Genomic DNA, 20,297 nt, shown 5'->3' on the forward strand with positions numbered 1-20,297 from the left:
AATTTGCCCTAACTTCATAAAATTAAACGATAAAACACTTCAACATTTATTAAATGAAAAAGGAATTTGTATCCTACTAGCAGCTAGATACATTGATGCCTGTCACAAAAAGAGGGAGTGACGCGCTCGCGCGCACACACACACACACACACACACACACACACACACACACACACACACTTCTAAATTGTTCATAGAATTCTAAAAAGTTGATAGTTCTTACTTTTTTCTTTTTCTTAATGTATATGCACATGTATGTTGATTCACTGTAAAAATCAGAAATGCTTTGGCAATACATTGTACAATTGTCATGCCAATAAAGCACACTTTAAAATGAATTGAGAAGCAAATAGATCAGATAGTAGAGCCTAATCACAGTTTTACACCTTTATTATAAAAAAAAATCCAAAATGTGTAGAAAAGAAATAAACAGACATAGGCTTATAACATCTAAAAATCATGACCATCTTCACCATCAGTGTCATTGAACAGATCCAGGCTTTGTCTGTCGCCCATGACAACAGATCCCTGATACAAAAAAAAAAAAAAAAAAACCCTGGACAAGACAAGATGGAAAGGAAATGAATAGATAAAATAAATTCAAGTCTGGTCAACTCCTTTCTAAGCACAGAGCCTGAGGATGTTAATGCTGTATTCTGATTGGCTGGGAAAAGTCTTTCAAACAGGTGAGGAAAAGCAGTTTAGGGACTGGATTGGAGAGGGTGTTTTCCATACCAGTGCAACAAAGACAGCAAAAACAAAAGTGAGAAAGAGGGATAAACAGAAGATAAGAAAAGAGAAGAGCAAACCAGAGAAAGAGATATGTACCAGTGTGTTAAAAATCACATTTTTGTATACACCCTTTGAACGCCACAAACCAAACTCAGATTCAACTTATAATCTCTTCGATTTACAATGCTTTGTACTCAGAATCTTGAAAATACACCACCGAAACACATTAACATTGATTAAATGATCATATTACATGATTTTCAGAGAGGGATTCTTGTTGTCTTCCTGGTCCATAATATTCTTCTCATTTTTCAATGATAATGGCACAGAGGGAAAAAAAAGAAAATAACCATTCTGATGCTCCTCGGATAGCTTGAGGGCACCGGCTTCAATGGACATTATATTTGAACCAGTCCAGGATTCAGACATCACCTCATTTCCACCAATCAGCTGCCACATATACTCAACATAAAATGTGCAAACATCATCAATACTAATGTTCTCCTTACTGTAAGACAAAAATGAATCAAAGTGTATCATACAAGAGTGGAAAAATATAAATATATTCTGTAAAAACAGTCTGAAGTGTTTTTGTGTATTTGAACAAGAGGAGAAGGGAGAAGTGCATTTTCTCCTCCTCGTGTCTGTACTCTAATGGATGAGGAGTAACGCAAGTTATCTGGAAGTAGTTAATGCATCTCATAGTTTGCACCTGCACTAAATCATAGGACAAAAATGTATTATATTATTGAACAGAGGTAAATGCATAACCTGATTTAATAGTAAAGTCAAGTCAGCTGAATTATATGGTAAACTTAAGTGTTCTCAATGACCCCCTGTGTAAAAAAAAAGCATTAAAAAAAAAAAAAAAAAAAATGCAAGATGGAGAAATTGAGAGGAGAGCAGCACCATCTTTCTGACAGAATACATTTCTTGGAGTGAAAGAAACTGAAAACCAAAAGAACAAAGATGGGAATCAAAGTCATACAGGAGAAAGGAAGGAAGGAAGGAGAGTTGACTCTTTACCGCTCTGGACCAGAATAAGGCAGAGGTGGCGGATTAGTTGATGGCAAGGTAGTTTTCATGAAAACCAGAGAAGAGAAAGCACCACAGTCCAGGAAGAGTCATGAACATCAAGTCTCGGAGACAACAATAGTAAAAAAACAAACAAGTCACAAAAAGACAGTACTAAAAACAAAATCCCTGCAGTATCGCTGTAGTGAGTCTGTGTAAGGATCATAAAAATGTCAATGTGTCCAGCCCATAAGATGGCTAACCCTCGCACGTTCAGTCATGCGACGGACCCGTCCAGAACGTGACATTCCTAGATTCAGTGGGTCTGTCGTTAGCCCCTCCTCTTCAGAGTCATCGTTGTATAGAACAGTCCTTCGTCCCTGGTTACGAGTATTAACCCGCCCTGTTTTTTGAGTCCTTTGATTTGACCTCTGACTTCCAGTTTTTGATGATGAAGTGAGGTCTTCCTCATCAGACTCCTCCTCTTCCTCATCCAGCTCCTCTTCCTCCTCCTCAGGTTCCTCCTCTTCATCTGGTTCTTCTTCTTCTTCTTCAGGCTCCTCCTCCTCTTCTTTCTCGTCCTCCCGCCGTGCTCGTTTCTCAGGTTCTGTCGTTTGCTCTTCTCCTTTCCGCTTTCGCTTTGCGTTATCGACAGAGACTGCTGCCGCTTTGCCTTTCTGTTTATGTTGCGGGGCTTTGCTGTAGTCATGATCGCCGCCATCGCCAAAGCCGCCCACCTCAGTGCCGCTGTCATCGCTCTCGGACGAAGATGATGAGGTTCCGGAAGAGGACGATGCAGAAGCGGATGTTGAGGATGATGAAGAGCTGGTACTCTCACATTCAGAGACCTCTCCCTCTTCCGTTAATGCAGCTCCTCTCCTACGTGATCTCCGACCTCCATTCGACAGGCAGTCACTGCCACCTATAGATGCACAGAGGACACAATATCAGAGTCAACTTGGAGGTAAAAAATTCTTTTCAATATACATTATACACTCTTATGCACACCAAGGCCGCATTTATTTGATCAAATGCAGTAAAAACAATAATATTGTGAAATATAATTACAATTTGAAATAAGTTTTCTATTCTAATGTTTTAAAATGTAATTTATTCATTATGCAAAACTGAATTTTCAGCAGCCATTACTCCAGTCTTCAGTGTCGCATGATCCTTCAGAAATCATTCTAATATGCCAATTTGGTGCGGTCTAATATTTTTGTGGAAACGGAGACATTTTTTCCATACAAAACAGAAGCTCTGCACTGTCTATCAATGTAATAAACAGTGTAGGAAACCGACAGGGAAGAGAAATGCTGTTTAATAAAGTTGTTTATTTCGTTTTGTTTTTGTGCACAAAAGTATTCTCGTCGCTTCATAACATTAAGGTTGAACCACTGTAGTCACATGGACAATTTTAACAATGTCTTTACTACCTTACTGGGCCTTGAAAGTGGTAATTAAATTGACATCTATGGAGGAGTCAGAGATCTCTTGGATTTCATCAAAAATATCTTAATTTGTGTTCTAAAGATTTTTGGGTGAACTATCCCTTTAATTCATTTTTGCTGAATAAAAGAATTCATTTCTTTTAAAAAAAGAAATCTTACTGACCCCAAACTTTTGTACCTGACGATTTGCTTGGTGTAACTCGGCTGCGTGTAACTCTGTTGGCTCCTGCATGCTCTGATGAAAAAGACGAGGAAGATGAGGAGGAAGAGGATGAGGATGAAGAAGAAGGCTGACTGTCTTCATCAACTTGTGCAACACTCGAATCTGGTGAAAGAAGCAAACACTTTAACTCTCCCATGAAGAAAAAAAAATTGTGATTTAAAGTGGTATCTCACTAGCTGACTACAACAGTCAACAGTTTTTATAAGGGGTGTCAAATCTACAGACACTTCCTTTCTAAAATAATCACCCACAGAGAATTACGGGAAGTGTGGTGTTGCTAACCCAAACCTGTCACCTCATAAACTGGTTAAAAATATAAATTTAATTAAGCTTTATCCCAGTTCTTCTTCAACAGCACACAAAATGCATACAAACGAAATAAGCTATTATTTTGATCATTACCAGTCCTATTCTATCAATATTGTTCCCACTGGTGATTATGACATCTCCAACTCTCTTACACACCTTGAGAGGATTTCCGTGAGCGGGACTTTGCAGACATTTGGGAGGTTTTCTTTCCTGATTTCTGTTTTCCTTTGGGGCTGCCGAAACACACAAGTTTGAAACTGGTACAAAAGAAATGAAAAATCTGTGTGCACTCTGTACCATGATTAGACACAGTGTACATGTTTTACCTGTTGGGAAGGGAACTCTGTAATCTCTTGAGTCTCTGTTGACTCCTACGCTGATTCTGAACAGCAGATTTGTAATCTGAGATTATGGGAATGATCTGATTCTCAAAGAACGCTGACAGACTCAGGGTCATACTGTAGATCTAAACAACAAATAATATCAGGGTCACACTGTGGATCATCTGCAGTTGTGTTCATTTTAGAGTAGTCACAGTAATGGCAGCTTAATGAAGACTGAAAATCCATATTAAAAAAAAGACATCAATATACTGTTGTAGTTATGATATTAAAAAGGTATTGTTAACAGCACAACAATATTAGTAAAAAAAGTCTATCAACCATATACACTACTCTTCAAAGTTAAGGGTCATTAATAGTATAGCAGTAGTTTTTTTTATGTTTTTGATTTATACTCACCAAGGCTGCAAATATTTTATTAAAATAAAACAGTTATAATGGGAAATATTATTACAATTCAAAGTAATTGTTTTCGTAATTGTTTAAATATATTTTATAATGTAATTTAGCTAAATTTTCAGCATCATTACTCCAGTCTTCAGTGTCACGTGATTCTTCAGAAATCATTTTGGTATGTTAATTTGGTGCTCAAGTAACACTGCTTAATATTTTTGTGGAAACTTTGAAACATTTTTTCAGGATTCTTTGATAAATAAGTTCACAAGAACAGCATTTATGTGAAATAATAATAATAATTATTTTAAATAATACGGTCTTACCAAACGTTTGAAAGATTCATTAATGAGGTGTATTTATTTTCTTAATGTTCATGTAGTAAGAAAATAAATACACCTCATTCATTAATTCATTGTAATGTGTTTATAGCTTTATTATAAAAGTGACAAGTGTGACAGAGAGAGATAGAAAAAGGGTGCTGGTCTTACTCGAGACTTCTTGTTGGGCGTGTAGGCCTTTGAATTACTGAAGATAAGCCGCACATCTTTGGCAAACTCTATGGGATTCTCATAGTTCCCACCCATCAGGGTCTCGGAGACTGTGCCCAAATCCATAGGAGTGTCTATAATATCACGATAATCCTGATACAGAGAGAGAAAGAGAGATGCATAGACAAAATGGAAAACAAGAAGTGACAGACATCATGTTAAAGGTAGAGAACAAAAAGTACAGGAAGTACAGGAATAATAGAACGAGTGGCCGAATGAGCTACCTGATAGGTGAAGAGGTCAACAGGCTGGCGGAATGGCTCTGAATCTGGGCTTGCCATCATTCTCCTCAGAAGCTCTTTGCATTGTCTGTGCCATGCGTTTATATCTAGGACCACGCCACGCTTCTGAGGCACATTACTTGACCTCTGAAAATGGTGAGAGGGGTTGAAGTAAACACACCTGGTACTATAACTCTTTTCATAATAAATAGATTCCTAAGCTTAACTGAACAATGCATGCGCTTCAATTGTCTCACCCTCTGACCGGTGGAGGTGCCGGGAGTGTCCGAGTCCACATCCACAGTCTCCTACAGAACAAACAGAGACGCTGAAGAGTTCATCTTCTTCATACCAAAATATATACACCAGGCTACAGCGTTCTCAAAGCTTAGGCACACTGGTCCTGGGTCAGTGGCCCATACTTATTGTTAAGCTCTGTACCCACACATACTGCCAGTCTCACCTCTTCCTCTCCTGTGCTGCTGAATTCGGTCTTCATCTTATTGTACAGATCCAAAATATCTGTACAGCTTTGATCCCTATAGACACACATACATTAAAAATGAAAATGCTCGGCATGGACATGGAGCGGGTGAACCAGAGGGATAGTGATAAAAATGTGTAAGTAAATGCGTTTTCTCTGACCTGATGAAACGCAGCAGGACGTCGGTGACCGTTTTTGCAGCCGTGACAATGGGGCTCTGTGGTTCGTTAAATGTTCGAGCATTGTGTTCGATGTAACGCACCTCCCACATAAGAGCTGAGATTCGCCTGCACATACAAAAGAGGGACGTGAGAACTCCAGCAGTTGTCTATGTGTGTGTAGCTGAAGGAACAGGCAATCATTCTTGTCTGATGATGCTGTGGGGTCAATGATCTAAAGGACTGAGTATACCTGTAGAAACGGTGCACTAATCTTGTTCTGATGGTGCTGAGGTCAGTGAGATAGGCCACAACAGTGCAGTACAATGGATATTCCCTCAAATCTACAGGGCAGGAGAACGGCTTTGCCACATCTGTAAAACACACAAGAGTATAACGGAGCAGGGAACATACTATATTATGAAAACGATTATTTGAAATGGCAATAATACTTCGCAATATTAAGGTTTTACTGTATTTTTGATCAAAGTTCAATATTTTCAATAAATCCGAAAAGTAGCTTTGGATGGTTTGTGTGCACTTGTGATACCGAGTGTAAGAAGCTCATCTATGGCCGTGATGACTCTCTCACACTCCTCATCTTGTGTGTGCATCCCCCACTCTCCTTCCTGTGGGCTGTACAGTAAAGACTGAAGCTCGTCCTCTGTGACCGGGACACTGTCCCCAACCTCCTCTGGGACTGGAGCTGTGGATAGTCGATCACACCATTAAACATGCCAGAATGTGATGCTGATTTACTGTCAGAGCTCAAGGGTGGAGTAAAGCGTGTCAGTACCTTCTTCAGGTATGGGCTCTATATCCCATGGACTCATCTTTTCTCTCTCTCCATTATCCCACCTGCAAAACAACATACACCAATTATTGATATTTACAGCAATATTCAGACAAACTCCATACTTTGGTAAAGCAGTGATCAAACCCATGTACCTGACAATGTAGCACTGAAACAGGCTGTCTGGATATTCAGACTGAAACGGCTCCTGACACTCCACCGAACCAAACCACCACGCATCATCAATGATGCTCCTGAAACGCTGACCTGCAAACACATATACACGGCTGTTATTCCCAACTTACAAGATAATTTATGATCACCAAAACATTACATATAATAAACCTACACACATTTGTCTTTACCACAACAGCATTAATAGTTTAATAACCTATGCTATGCAGTCACTAAGGCATTCTGCATGTTTTATAGCTTGTTGCAATGTAATTAATAGCGTGTTCTGGCCGGTTGTTTACTGGCTCAAATCAAAAGAACCCACTCACATCTCTATGGTATTTTTGTATGGCTCAGGTTAAAGGTCTGCAATCCCGCGGGACCCGACACAGCAGTGTGTGGCATTGGAAGAGTTTTGAATTACTGAGCGAAGTTGCATATTTAAAGCTAGCAATGTGAGAAAGCAAACTGTATCGTTGTGCAAGGGACAGAAAAATATAAACCAGAAAATCAGAAATGCATCCGATTTGAGTTCACTATAATACATATTTTGTTATTTTGTTTAGATAATCAAGTGTTCTAAAACAGAAGCAAATAAAACAGAGTAAAAAAAATACAATATACACACCTGTCTAATTTCAATGCTATGGCCTTTGTGTAGATATTTAAAAGATGGCCATCTTTAAGCATGACTGTTTGGATTTATATGAAATGGTAACACTTTACAATAATCGTCCATTTGTAACATTAAGGTAAATAAAAGTATTGTTCATTGTTAATTTCAACATTTACATCAATACATTTTTACATTTTTAAGTTGTTTCTCTAAACATTAGTTAATGCACTATGAACTAACATGAATGATCAAGATATAATTCATATTTTTTTATATTTATTTGTTGTTATCGGTAAAATCCACTATCGGTCGACCTCTAGGAAGTGGGAAAAGTAATGACACACCTCTCTTCAACAAACCACATGATTTGAGGCATCATTTATAGCCTTAACACAAACAAATTGAAGTTCAATACTTTGGGTAGAGGTTTGTTAAAATCCAAACCCTAAGCTTGTGCACTAGATTCAGTGACACTTGCATGCACCACAATTTAAAACACCAACACACCAGGCTGCCAGTTTCGTGCTTTGGCCTCATTATAAATCTGTTGTAGCACAAGAAAGTCAATGACATCAGGCATATCATGATACCTAAAGAGAGAGAGAGAGAGAGAGAGAGAGAGAGACAGCTTTAATGAACAAACTCATATTCATGAAGAATTATCCTAACATTCAAATTAAATGTATTAATCAGTATTTATTATTTATGATTACTTAAGCTATTCCAATACCAGTAATGTTACAAGCCTAACAAACTGGCAAATGTATTGTTAAAAAATTATTCATAAATAAAAATCTAACAAAAGGTGCTGGTCTGTGTTTTTGCAAACAGAAGCATGCATACTTCAAGCTGAAGGATTCGTTGGTCATTTTCCCTGAGGTGGGGTCCAGGAAGGCCAGTTTGAGGCAGCACAGAGTGGGTGGCCCGACTTCATATTTAATACCCACTACCTTTACAGACTCCTGATCCTAAGAGAACACACAAAAAACAAACATGTTCCTGTTAGTCTACCTGCAGAATGGGTCAACCATTAGTGATGCAGACCAGATTATGCCTAATAACAAGTGGGAATGGTGATGAGACACTAAGCATCCTACCCTGAGATCAAAGCGGTTCCAGGGCTGTTTCTGAGGGTTGATGCTGTAGGCTTTGGCACGACACACGGCTCGGACATATGCTTGATGACCCTGACGGAAATATATCAACTACAAGAGGGACAGAGAGAGAAATGACTGCAGAGAGATGGATGCATAATGCAAATTCTTGAACTAACTTTTGGTCATTTAGTATGCGTGTCTATATTTAATGAAGGAACTCACCTCATCTCCCATTTGAGGTACGAAAGGTGATCGTCTTGGAATAGTTTCCATGATCCAAGAGGGGGGCAACCATTCATCTAATTCTCCAGCAGGCACAGGCTAAATACACACCCACACACACACACACATTACTTAACAGAAATAAATCTGAATGAATGGGAGAATGAATGATGAATGCTCGCTCACCCGCTGTTTAGTCTGTTTCGGTTTCTTTTTCTTTTCAGTCCGTTTACTCCTCCTCTCAGCCTCCCCTTCTCCCTGCCCTGTCCCTTCCTCTTCCTCAGAGCTACTGCTCCCAACAACAGGGGCTGGCCTTCTGGTTGTTCGCTTGGGGGGCTGAAGGTTGATTCCCGCATCTGCCGTCCAATCGGAATACTCACTGGAAGAGTCACTGTGAACACATTTAAACAGGAAAGGGCACAACAAAATGTTACTATTTTGTCTAAATGTTCAATTTGAGAGTTGTTAATTGTATTCAGTGTATTACATTTTGTTTTTAAGAAGTAACTTTTAAGCTAAAGAAAATGAGCAAGCATAATACCAATAAATTAAATCTCTAATATCTGCTAATATATTGTGAATCCCTAAATAAAATTCATGTTGTTAGACTTTGTCTAATTCCAGATGCAGTTAAAAATAAAAGCTTAAATTAAACCTAAGCCAGTTCTAGACCAACTTCACAAGGCTTCATTTGCATTACTGATATTGGTTTACGTTGTGGAAAATGTGTGACTTATTAGAGACTGAACCTGGAGCTACTGTCATTCTCCCATTGAGCTTCACCATCAGATGACCCGTCACTGTTCTCATTCTGGTCCTCTTCCTGCTAGGTGCACACATACAAAAAATGTTGCATATTTAATTAAGCGTTTCAAAACTAGTGCTGAAAAAGAAAATGAACTATATGTTTATCCTGATGGCCTATAAAAGTTGAGCAAAGCTTGAGGCCGAACACAAACTGCTGCCTTACCTCTGCTTCACTGTCAGACTCTCTCGCACTTTCCTCATTTCGGGTGTATGAGAGCACGCTTGTACTGCGTCTCCTATCTCGAGTCGAGCGGGTCTGATATGTGTGTCTCCTCTGCTGAGGCCTGCGCTGAGGCCTCCGTAACATGCGAACGCTGTTACCCACCGGCTCACTCTACAGGGGGAGAAAGTGAGGTTTAATCTTTAAGAAAGTGACTTTATCTTTGTTTGTTTGTGTGTTTTTACTGCCATACCAGCATCTATGGCAATTTTCGTGGCAAGAACAATGTATTTTTAAAGAAACAACAGTAACATACAGTAGTGAACAACAACAACAACTGACATCATTGTTTTTTGTGCATGTACGTATTAAACTCACTCCTGTTGTAGGTGCAGATTTTCTCTTCTTCTCAATGTTGTAGAAAAACCGTTCCACCTCTCCTTTAGCAAGTCTACTTTCCTCCATAACTCTAAACAAACACAATCACATCATATCACTGGAAAGGCAGTGTTTGAATGTTAAAACTTAAGCTGTTTACAAGAAACCAACATGGACAGTTTAGTGTAGTTAAAGGAGACAAGGGGTATTTAAAAAGGGTAATACTAGGGAATTATTACAGTAGATGAATTTGAAAAGCCAACAAGAACCATTTTATTGAAGAAAGATATTTGAGTAATGTTAACAAAAAAGGGAATTTTATCCCCTAAATAAAAAAGTGGCATATTTAAAAGTGCATTTTTATTATGTTGCACCTCTGTGTAACAGCTCAACAGCATACATTACAGCTTCTGCTTATGGGCCACTGTTTTCTAAAGTGTACTATTTATTTATTTATGGTTTAAAAAAATGTTTTAACAAGAGACAAAACAACTATATAATATCATATATATATATATATATATATATATATATATATATATATATATATATATATATATATATATATATATAACTATTTTAACTATAACTATGTATAGTTAGCTGAGTGGTTCAATATCTGGATGCAAATAGGGACTGCCATTGTCTGTGTCTGTGTGTGTGTGTCAATAAATAAATATATAGAAAAATTAAGAAGGTTGAGAAACCCTACTTTAGACCATGATGAGCTATTTTGGCACTTCGGAATAAATTTCTCCAAATATATGCTCTATGACCCAAATCAGTCCTGGTTTTTGATAGCAATATTGCTCAAATAGTTGTTAATTCAGTTTGACCACACTATCCAAATCTCTGATTTGTGAACTGTTCAATTGTCATATTTGTACCTGAAAATTCCAGACTGGACTTCATTAACCACCACGCGCCGGCTCCATGCCAACAGGTCTCTCTCAGTGGCCATCTGACTGCGGGGGGCATTGTTGTGCATCTGCCGTACACCCTCTACTTGTCCGCTACGTCGCAGCCCGACATTAGGGGGTGACAGAGGACCACCTGCCACCTCAGCACCTACTGATCAAAAGCTTTAAATGTCACACACCCTCTAAACTAACAGCTTTCACACAAGTGACCTTTATGCCAACAGATGCCTTAAAAGGCTAAATAAATTAACATAAGTAATTACACTGTCTGAAATTTTCTCCCTTCAATGTGTAATAATTTTACCATAATTTCAGCAGACCTTTGAAAATGTTGTAAAACATTTTTACGGGTTAACCGTGGCTTGTTCTCACCAGCAGGATTTCCTGAGTTGCGATGCTCATCTTGCTGGTGTTGGAGCTGCCTAATCAAGTCATCCAATGGGCTTTCTTCCTGAGAATCCTCTGCAGTCTGCTGGCCAATCACCTGCTCAACCACTTCGCCGTCACCTAAAAACATTAAAATACTTTCAAAAAACCTAATTTAGACTAAACACCAGACTAGTCCTATAAAAATACACATGACATGACAGTAGGAACAGGGAGGTTTTCATTAAAAATGCATAACACAAGCCATGTGATATGCACAAAACACAGATGAAGTATTCCAATTTTATAGCATTCAATAGGAAATAAATTTGAGCCAAAGTGGTGTGTGACTGCTTAACAGGGCAACATGACAAGCAGTAATGTTGCTATAGCTATGGCTTGTTGAAAAATAAAGCACGAGGAGAAACCAATGAAATGTATTTTGGGTTGAATAGTACATGCTAGAGCCCTGCATTTCAGCCTGAGCCTGACTTATTTACGCCCCTAGGGACGGGCTTTGGGCCAATTTTTTTCGCGTCATAGCTCATATGCAGGAGGGCATTGGGGCCGTTTAAGGCTTCTCTTTATATTTTAGAGATTCGTCAATTAAAAGAAAATATGAAATGTGCTGTGCTGGTGGAAACACCATGAGACCATGCTACTGCGACTGTTAAGGCTGGCTCACACAGTGTTTAGTGTCCCCGCCAGCAGCAGTAGCAGTGAACGTGTCTTCAAAGTAGCTTTTACACCTGGTCACTTCATGCTTTTTTTTCTCTGATCGGCTATCTATCTGATTTGTTAAAATGGTTACATTTACATGTGGCCACATAAATGTGTCTCTGCAAAACGAATATAAATCCAATCTTCCATATGTATATTTAACGGTGTTCACATCAGCGAAAGCAACAAATATGAGCAGCTCTTTATTAATAATCAGCTAATTTCAAGATCAAAGACCGCAATAGTAGAGTTTCATTTGCGGCAGTTTGCACGTCGGCTTGCTGAAGAGATACTCATTTGCAGAAATGCGTGTTGCAGTAGGGCTGGCATGTTTGGCTATAACATGTCATATAGCCTATAACACTGTCATGTGTTTTTTTTTTTTTTGGAAGGAATAAAATTTACATATGTGGTTTCAACAACCAGCTCCTGATGTGGTTTGAGTGATCAAATGTAAATCCCTCTCGGAAGGCTTTTACACCTGGTCTTTTCACAACTGGATAGATATCCAATCAGAGAAGATGCATAAAGTGACCAGGTGTAATAAAGGCCTGTAAAGAAAGAAGGACTGGATTGAAACCTTCCACTGTGGATGCTGTGCTTTTTCTCTCACAATGCTCTGTAAGAGACTGTTCTTCTGGATATAGCCATGTTAGGAGGCGGTCTCGTTTTTCGTTTGGGAATGGACTTTTTTTTTTTTCTTCATTAGTCTAACAGTTGGAAATTCTTGGAAATAAGAAAGTTCTGTGGTGAACATAGCCTGCTCCAAACATTTTTCTAAATTAACTTAAACAAAAAGAAATGTAACTATTTTGCCATTAAAAACAAAACGTAACTATTTTAATGTCTGCAACAGTACTGAAATGGTAACATTTTGAGGATGGAAGGATGTAATGAGGAAGATAAAAACTAAAAAAACATGGGCTCCAGTCAGACTCGGGCAGAGAATTCTGATAAGCTGTCGGACAAGGGCCGGGCTAGGGCCTGAGCGTCTCGGGCCAGGGCCTAGATTTGAGTTTAGCACATTTTTTTAAATTAGAAATTTGGAATTTTTTAAAAATAAAATAAGAATGTATTTTTGCTGTAGCACTGCCACAGGTATCGAGAATCATGACATTTCATTGGTATAGGAAACTGAAACTCTGTTACCATCACAAAAATTGTAGCTACAGATTGAACACCGAACAAAGCAGGATGTTTTTGATATTCTTAAGAAATTATTTATTAACTTTGATATAATTAGTTGTGTGAATCAATATGACTATTTTAAGCTATAAAATTTATATTTCGTTAGCCTCATAGCATAATTGCCCAGATCATATTTCAAAGGCAGATATCACAATTTGGCCAAAAAAATGACTTAGGCAATTATGCTATGAGGCTAACGATTTATCACGACGTGAAGCTTTGTGTCATTTGTTATTTGCCATGTAAACCTGATAAATTTACCATTAGCCATGTAGCCGAGCTGTGGCACAAGCTGCTCCTCTTTGCAGTTTTCTCTGCCTGGCACCAGGCGCTGGTAACGAGGCGGGTGGGGGTTCCCATCCACGTCCACCAGGAAAGGCGGAGGCATAAGATGGGGTGCCTGCTGCGTCTGCTCATCTAGAACAAAATTATTGGAGTCCCGGATCAATGGCCGGAAATCCGTATGGAAGAACATTTGGTCTGGAATCTGAAAGCAGAGTGAAGCACTGGAATGTGAACAAGAGTTGATTCGATCAACTGCACAAAAGGCTCAGATTACCACACATGTAAGACACACACACACACACACACACAAACACACGCACCTTTTCATAAGGCTGACTGCACCCAAAGCCGAAGATGAGCAGATGACCATGAGAGTCTGTGCAGGCAAAGTGCTGCCCATCCACTGAAAATTTACAATCAAAAACAGCACCATGTCCCTGGCCCTCAATCTAACACAGAAAAAGAGAGACAGAAAATAATTCAATGTCTGTGAGAAGCAGTAATTTTATTAAAATCTAGACTGTAGTATACACTACCGTTCAAACGTTTGGGGTCAGTAAGATTATGTAATGTTTTTGAAAGATGTCTCGTGTTCACCAAGGCTGCATTTATTTGATAAAAAAAAAAGTAAAAAAACATTGTTAAATATTATTGAAATTTAAAATAACCGTTTCCTATTTTAACATATTTTATTGGTAAAACTGAATTAGTTAACATTAGTTAACTAGTTTAATTCATTGTTAGTTCATGTTAATTAATGAATTAACTAATGTTATCAAATAAAACCTTATTGTAAGATGTTTTTTAAAAAATATTTATATATTTATAATAATAAATTTATTTTTTGAAATGTCATTTATTCCTGTAATGGCAAAGCTGAATTTTAAGCATCATTATTCCAGTCTTATTTATAACATTATAATATAACAGTTGAAAATAGTTGTGATGCTTAATATTTCTGTGGAAACCGTGATACATTTCTTCTTTTCTTTGAATAGAAATGATAAGAGATTTTGTAACATAAATGTCTTTACTGTCACTATTGATCAATTTAACACATCATCATTGCTGATTAAAATGATTAATTTCTAAAAAAGCATCTTACTGATCCCAAACTTTTGACCAGTATGTTTTAACCTTATCCAAACTATTTTAAAAATAAGTTTAAATTGAAACTGCAGATCTGTCATGTCATCTCACCATATTGAAAAAGTTTCTGATCTTCTGGCCTTTGCTGAGGTCCCAAATGTAGATGTTACCGTCATGACCAGCCGATAACAAGATCCTTGCGTCAAAGGGGTGTGCTTCCAAAACAAACACCTCATCATCGTGACCCTATGGACAGAGAAACATTTGCCTATATGATCCATACAATAATGTCACAGAGAGCTCAAAATAAGGACCAAAAGGAACAGACTGAACACTGCCTCACACGTACCGACAGCACATGTAGTAATTGGCCGTTTGCTGAGTTCCAGACTTTGAGGAGGCAGTTTGAAACGGCTGTGATGATGGAACGGTCGCAACGATCCCACGCGACCATGGTCACCACCAACTTTGTCGATTTATCATCGCCTGATATCACAGCACTCCTGTGAACACAATACATATGTCCACACAGACGTAAAAATACACATAATTCAAGGACCAACTAAACACTTTATTTTTTTTCAAAAGAACAATATTTAATGTTAACAATTAGATTCAATCCAAACTGTGCTTGAGAAACCTGCCTGATCTCACAATTAACAGATATGTACACAGACACACACACACAGACTGACCCTTGTAATCTGGTGGTCATGTCCAGTACAATACTCTTCCATTCTTGCTGTTGGTAATGCCAAATCCGAGCCGTACCATCCCGACTACCACTCACAAACCTGAGACTGGAGATTCAGAGGCAACAAACACACACTTAAAAACACCCAATAATCAATAAAGATAAAAGGCACATCCTAATGAACAAGCACCATAGGAACCATAACATATCAAAACTCACCTGTCGGTGTTATTGCAGAACTGAATAGCAACAACTTTATCCTGTAAAACAAAAACATTGCTGAACTTCACTGAAATTAAACTTTTAAATCAGCATAATATACAGTCTGGAAACTTTCATTCCTAACATGCTCCTCATTTTTCATTCTACATTTTTTTTTATATGTTCTGCTTTTCTGTCTATTATTCTCCTCCTCTCTTGCCTTCTTGTCTGTCTACTGGCATCCTATGTCTCTCGCTCTCACCGTGTGGGAGTCCAGGTCAGAAAACTTCACAGGCGTCTCTGTGCCGAGGTAGTAAACTCTGATCATGTGATCTGTGCCTCCAGTGACCAGAAACATTCCCCCTGGTGTCAAAGGAAAACAACGTCAGAATTATTGTCTGACTCATGAGATGATAATCAAGAAACATGAAAAAAAAAGTTTGAATCAGATCATTGAGTGTTTGCAAGTTGGAGTGTAAGTGTGGGTTAACACACCAGAGCTGAAGGAGCTGCAGGATATCTGAACTCCGGGACGAGAGCGTTCCATGAACTTTACAGGTTTATCACTGCAAGCACAAACACACAGCTTATTAGCAAAGTTACTCTACATAATAAAAGTGAATCACTGGAATCAGACAAAATGTGTCATGTAAAATATACAGTTGACACTTACACAAACTTCATGCTGAGTGAGTTCCACTGCCAGAAACAAACCATGCCATCAGCTCCAGTGGTGGCCAGATACCGAGAGGAACCTAATGCTGATGATGAAAACTGCAGAGAAAGAAAAAAAACACAAATCACACTAAATAATCTGAATTAATGCTACCTGCTGAAGTAATCATCAACATAATAATAGTGATTTTTCTAATAAAAATGATTGCGATCAACAACAAAAACAACAACAACGGATTGCTGTGCTTGTTTGTAGGGCTGACGGACGAACGGACAGACGTGGAGGCTGCTTTGATTCCGCTTCACACGTAAGTAACACTGGGTTTCAGTGTCATTGATTGTCTGGAGCTGCTGTGCTGTTGGCGACTAACAACAAACTCTTGTTTGCATTTACTCTTGTGTACTGTACATTCATTTTTTTGTGCTTCCTTGCGGTTAGTTCATCATCTGCGCTTTATTTTGTTGCACATCAGCTGTGATAAACAGACATCCACTTTCGCATTGTGTGTGTAACAGTCGCCAGCTAGTGAGTTGTGCAGATAAACCATTGCGCACTGACGACCACTAGAGAATGAGGTGTTTAGCGTCAATGTTTGTGCTCTCACCTCACCTGCCAGTAGCGAACATGCCAAGGTTTGAGTCTGCAAATGGTTTGTTTGAAGATTCAGTCTCTTTAAACCCCTCCTTTCCGAGAGACTTCTCTAGTATGATTGGTCAGATGGCCTATGGGTTTTGGCAGCTCAAAATTGATTCTTTTATTTAGGAGACAATAACTCTATTTGTCATGCATGTTAATCTTTAAAACTCTACAGACCTTAAAAAAGCATAACAGGGACACTTAAAGTAATTTTATATTATAGAACAACTGTAAAATTACAATTTATAATTTTGGATGTCTTAATTTCTTCATTTTCAAACATTGACGAAAAACTGCAGAGAGCCCTTAAAGCTTCTTTTTCGTTGACAACAGCTGGTGACAATTAATTTAGGAAGCCGATGTTATCAGAAGTTTGTGTGGAGGTAGGCAGCTCATTCCACCAAAGAGGAGAAGAGAGGGTGAAGGTTTTGGAGAGTGACTTTATAAAGAAAACTTGTGTTCGTACACGTACCTGTATGGAGGTGATGGAGGCTGTGTGCCCCTGCAATACAGCCACAGGTGCACAGGTACGCAAGCACCACACGCGTACGATCTTGTCACAACTGGCGGAAGCGAGGAGCGTGTTCTCGAAATTCACCGTCATATCTGAAATCTCTGCCGCGTGTCCGCGCAGAGTGGCTAGCAGACGGCCATCATCTGTTGCCCAGATCTTCACTAGACAGTCGTCAGAACCCTGACAGAAACACATGTGCATAAACCTTGATTACAAGTCCACACACAAAACATATTGAAAGAAAATCTGGATTATTAGACAGACCCCAGTGTTTCATGCAACGCTACTTAGTGGCAAACTCAGCAATGAAATAAAAACGTCATAAAGTGTTTAGACTATTTGAGCAAATAAAACATTGCATGGCTTGTAACTGCCGCTGCATATTAAACTAGGACAGGAGAAGTTATTTTAACAACAACAATATTACACACTTCATTTTTATGTCCAAATCAGGCTCAGTTTCTGCCCCATTAGATGGCCTAACCTAAACTTCTGCATGTTACACACATACACCCTCTTTACCGTGAAAATGCGTCGTCCGGTGCGGTCAAACGCCACACAGTACACTGATGAGAGATGGCCCAGAATCCTCCGATGCATTTTCATGTGCTGGTAGGTGCAGGAGGGTAAGGCGTGGCCAAATCGAGCCACTCCTGTTTTTTGGCGAGCACCCATGATTGACACTGAGCATAGAGATTTAGACTGTTTACAATCAACAGAACACAAAAGTTGATCTACACCCGAAAAACATTATTCCATCACTACATAACAGGCAAAATAAGCAAAATTCATTCAACAACAGCATTCAAGTCACAATGAAAGGAAGTTGTGACAGATCTTTTCATCCATTTTGCATACACTAGAGGATTACTGAATATAAGAAATAAATTTAGGACAAGGACTTGGTTCTAGCCATGGGTCGTTGATTGGATTTTTAGATGAGTTATAATAATTTTGAATAAACAAAAGTAAAAAATAAAACACACAAAATAGATTGAGTTAATTTTCATTTCATACCAACTTGAATCAGCTATCATGAAGCACCTTTTTCTATTGGAAAGAGGGTACTCTGTGCACAAACCCAAGTAGTGATTCCTGAAACTGAATGCAAAAACAGCCAGCGCCAGGACAGTATCCATCATTTAGGAGGCAGGACTCACCTATATTTGGTGGTTTGGCACAGTTTACAGGTGGTTCTGGGGGCCGTCCCCTGTGCAGGGCTACTACTGCAGAACCACTCCATACTGTATGTGAAGAACCTGAGAGAGAGAACAAAAAATTGAACTGCGTTAGAAGGAGAAAACGAAAATGTTTATGCGTTCTTATGTGCTATTCTCAAGTCTTTATTGTAGTAATTAATTGAAAAAGGATCTCATTGTTCGTTGTATGTAGTGATCTTGTGTGCGTCTTACTTTTTGCCGTCCGTAGTAATGACTGTCGTCCAGTGCCCAGTAAACTGTGGACTCCAGGAACACTAGGAGGAATGTGTTTATCTATCAGGGGGCCAATCTGCTCACACACACGCAACAGGTAATCCGAAGGTATGTGCTGATTTAACAACATCTAAAACATACAAAGAGGTAATTGATACATAAAATACTTTGATAAAAGCAAATCTTACTTGCATTAGAATCAAAAATTGCACAGAAATAACAATGAGTCATACTATATTATATTATTTAAGAAAATATTTTATTCTATTATAATATTAGATTGTATTACAGTGTTAAAACCAGCGTGAATTTTGCTTTATATTCCCATATCATTCCCGAAAGACCACCCATTTCCCTCCACAAGCGTCTGCCTTGCATCAGCCAATCAGACGCCTTCTCCACCTATCTTTCTCATCTTAAGTAGCAACTGAGGTTTGATTGGCTGCAGCCTTTGATTGACGCAGCAACCCACCAATCCCCTCTCGATATATCTGCGCTGCCGTAACGCCCCCGGCCGGCACGCACAAAGCCTTTCATTTCAAAACAAATGCTTTTAATTTCAATTCCTAAAATCAAAATTTCCCCGCACTGTAATACAGACTCGTGTATATTATGCATCCTTTTCTCACCGCCGCCACCACGTCCTCACAGCAGCGCTTTAATAATTTTACGCGATGTAATATAAGTGAGCCAAGCACCTGTGAGAGTTGCTGTTGCTGTACTTCACGTGCGTGTATGTGTGCGATAGTTTATTTAATCTCACCCAGTCTTCAAAGCTTCGCTTAAACAGCTTTCCATCCCAGCTCCAGCGCTTCGGGATGATCTGCACACAAACACAGCGGGGGGAAAACACATCACACGCGGGATTTAGACTCGCAGCCACGCTGGGATGAGGAGGAGATGCTGATGTTGGAATATTTGAGAGAAATAACTGGTTTGATTGGGAGAGGAGGCATGAAACTCACCTCATATTCGTGCATCTCCTGCAGCAGCATCTGCAGAAACATTCACAGTTACACACACCGTAACACACAATCATCGCTGCACACCGACACTCACAAGCCATTTTTGGTCTCACCTGAGCGGATTTCTGACATGGTCCAGACTGCAGGAATCTGGCGATCAGGTAATAAAGTTCTGCAGAGAGAGAAACACAACAACATCAGCCATTAGCTTTAGCTTAGCCTAGCTTAGCCTCGCAGGCTAATGCTAAAACAGTGCTTAAAGTCTTTCTAACGATAAAGACGCAGACAAAACGCCTGAGTGGTGCCCACCGGCTTCAATCTGCGAGCACGGTTCCGCCGCCATGGCCCGATCCGGGCCGTGGGTGGAGGTTCGTGAGGCTCTGCTTGCTAAGAGCGGCCTGTGCTGTATTTGCTCTCAGCGTTTCGGCCTGCAGCCGCCGCTCGCGCTGCTTTGTTTGAGCGCCCCCGTGCGGCGGCCTCACGCCA

At 39.2% G+C, this 20,297-nt stretch overlaps 1 protein-coding gene across 5 annotated transcripts; it reads right to left on the bottom strand.

The window, feature by feature from the left end:
* Nucleotides 1-370: 370 nt before the first annotated feature.
* Nucleotides 371-20,255, bottom strand: brwd3 (bromodomain and WD repeat domain containing 3). 5 transcript variants are annotated; one of them, XM_067406857.1, is made up of 40 exons: nt 20,121-20,255; nt 19,925-19,983; nt 19,812-19,841; nt 19,610-19,669; nt 18,826-18,976; nt 18,574-18,672; nt 17,936-18,096; nt 17,372-17,593; nt 16,261-16,361; nt 16,083-16,153; nt 15,850-15,950; nt 15,606-15,646; nt 15,388-15,492; nt 15,042-15,195; nt 14,804-14,938; nt 13,924-14,052; nt 13,580-13,805; nt 11,417-11,551; nt 11,012-11,195; nt 10,125-10,215; nt 9,750-9,920; nt 9,529-9,602; nt 8,966-9,170; nt 8,780-8,878; nt 8,558-8,665; nt 8,304-8,428; nt 7,968-8,050; nt 6,826-6,937; nt 6,674-6,735; nt 6,428-6,583; nt 6,131-6,251; nt 5,881-6,006; nt 5,699-5,774; nt 5,493-5,543; nt 5,239-5,382; nt 4,955-5,107; nt 4,056-4,195; nt 3,886-3,962; nt 3,361-3,522; nt 371-2,668 (listed from the first exon to the last, which is right to left on the bottom strand). In XM_067406857.1, exons 1-40 carry the CDS (start codon nt 20,152-20,154, stop codon nt 1,980-1,982), a joined length of 5,223 nt encoding a protein of 1,740 aa, XP_067262958.1. In that variant the 5' UTR covers nt 20,155-20,255; the 3' UTR covers nt 371-1,979. The 5 variants fall into 5 exon arrangements, with proteins under 5 accessions (XP_067262958.1, XP_067262959.1, XP_067262960.1 ...); XM_067406858.1 differs by having other exon boundaries at nt 3,376-3,522; nt 9,529-9,605; XM_067406859.1 differs by having other exon boundaries at nt 372-2,668; nt 3,376-3,522; nt 9,529-9,605; nt 11,012-11,192.
* Between the last annotated feature and the right edge of the window lie 42 nt (nt 20,256-20,297).

The sequence above is a fragment of the Chanodichthys erythropterus genome, chromosome 13 (assembly GCF_024489055.1).
Source record: "Chanodichthys erythropterus isolate Z2021 chromosome 13, ASM2448905v1, whole genome shotgun sequence".
Classification (NCBI taxonomy): domain Eukaryota; kingdom Metazoa; phylum Chordata; class Actinopteri; order Cypriniformes; family Xenocyprididae; genus Chanodichthys; species Chanodichthys erythropterus.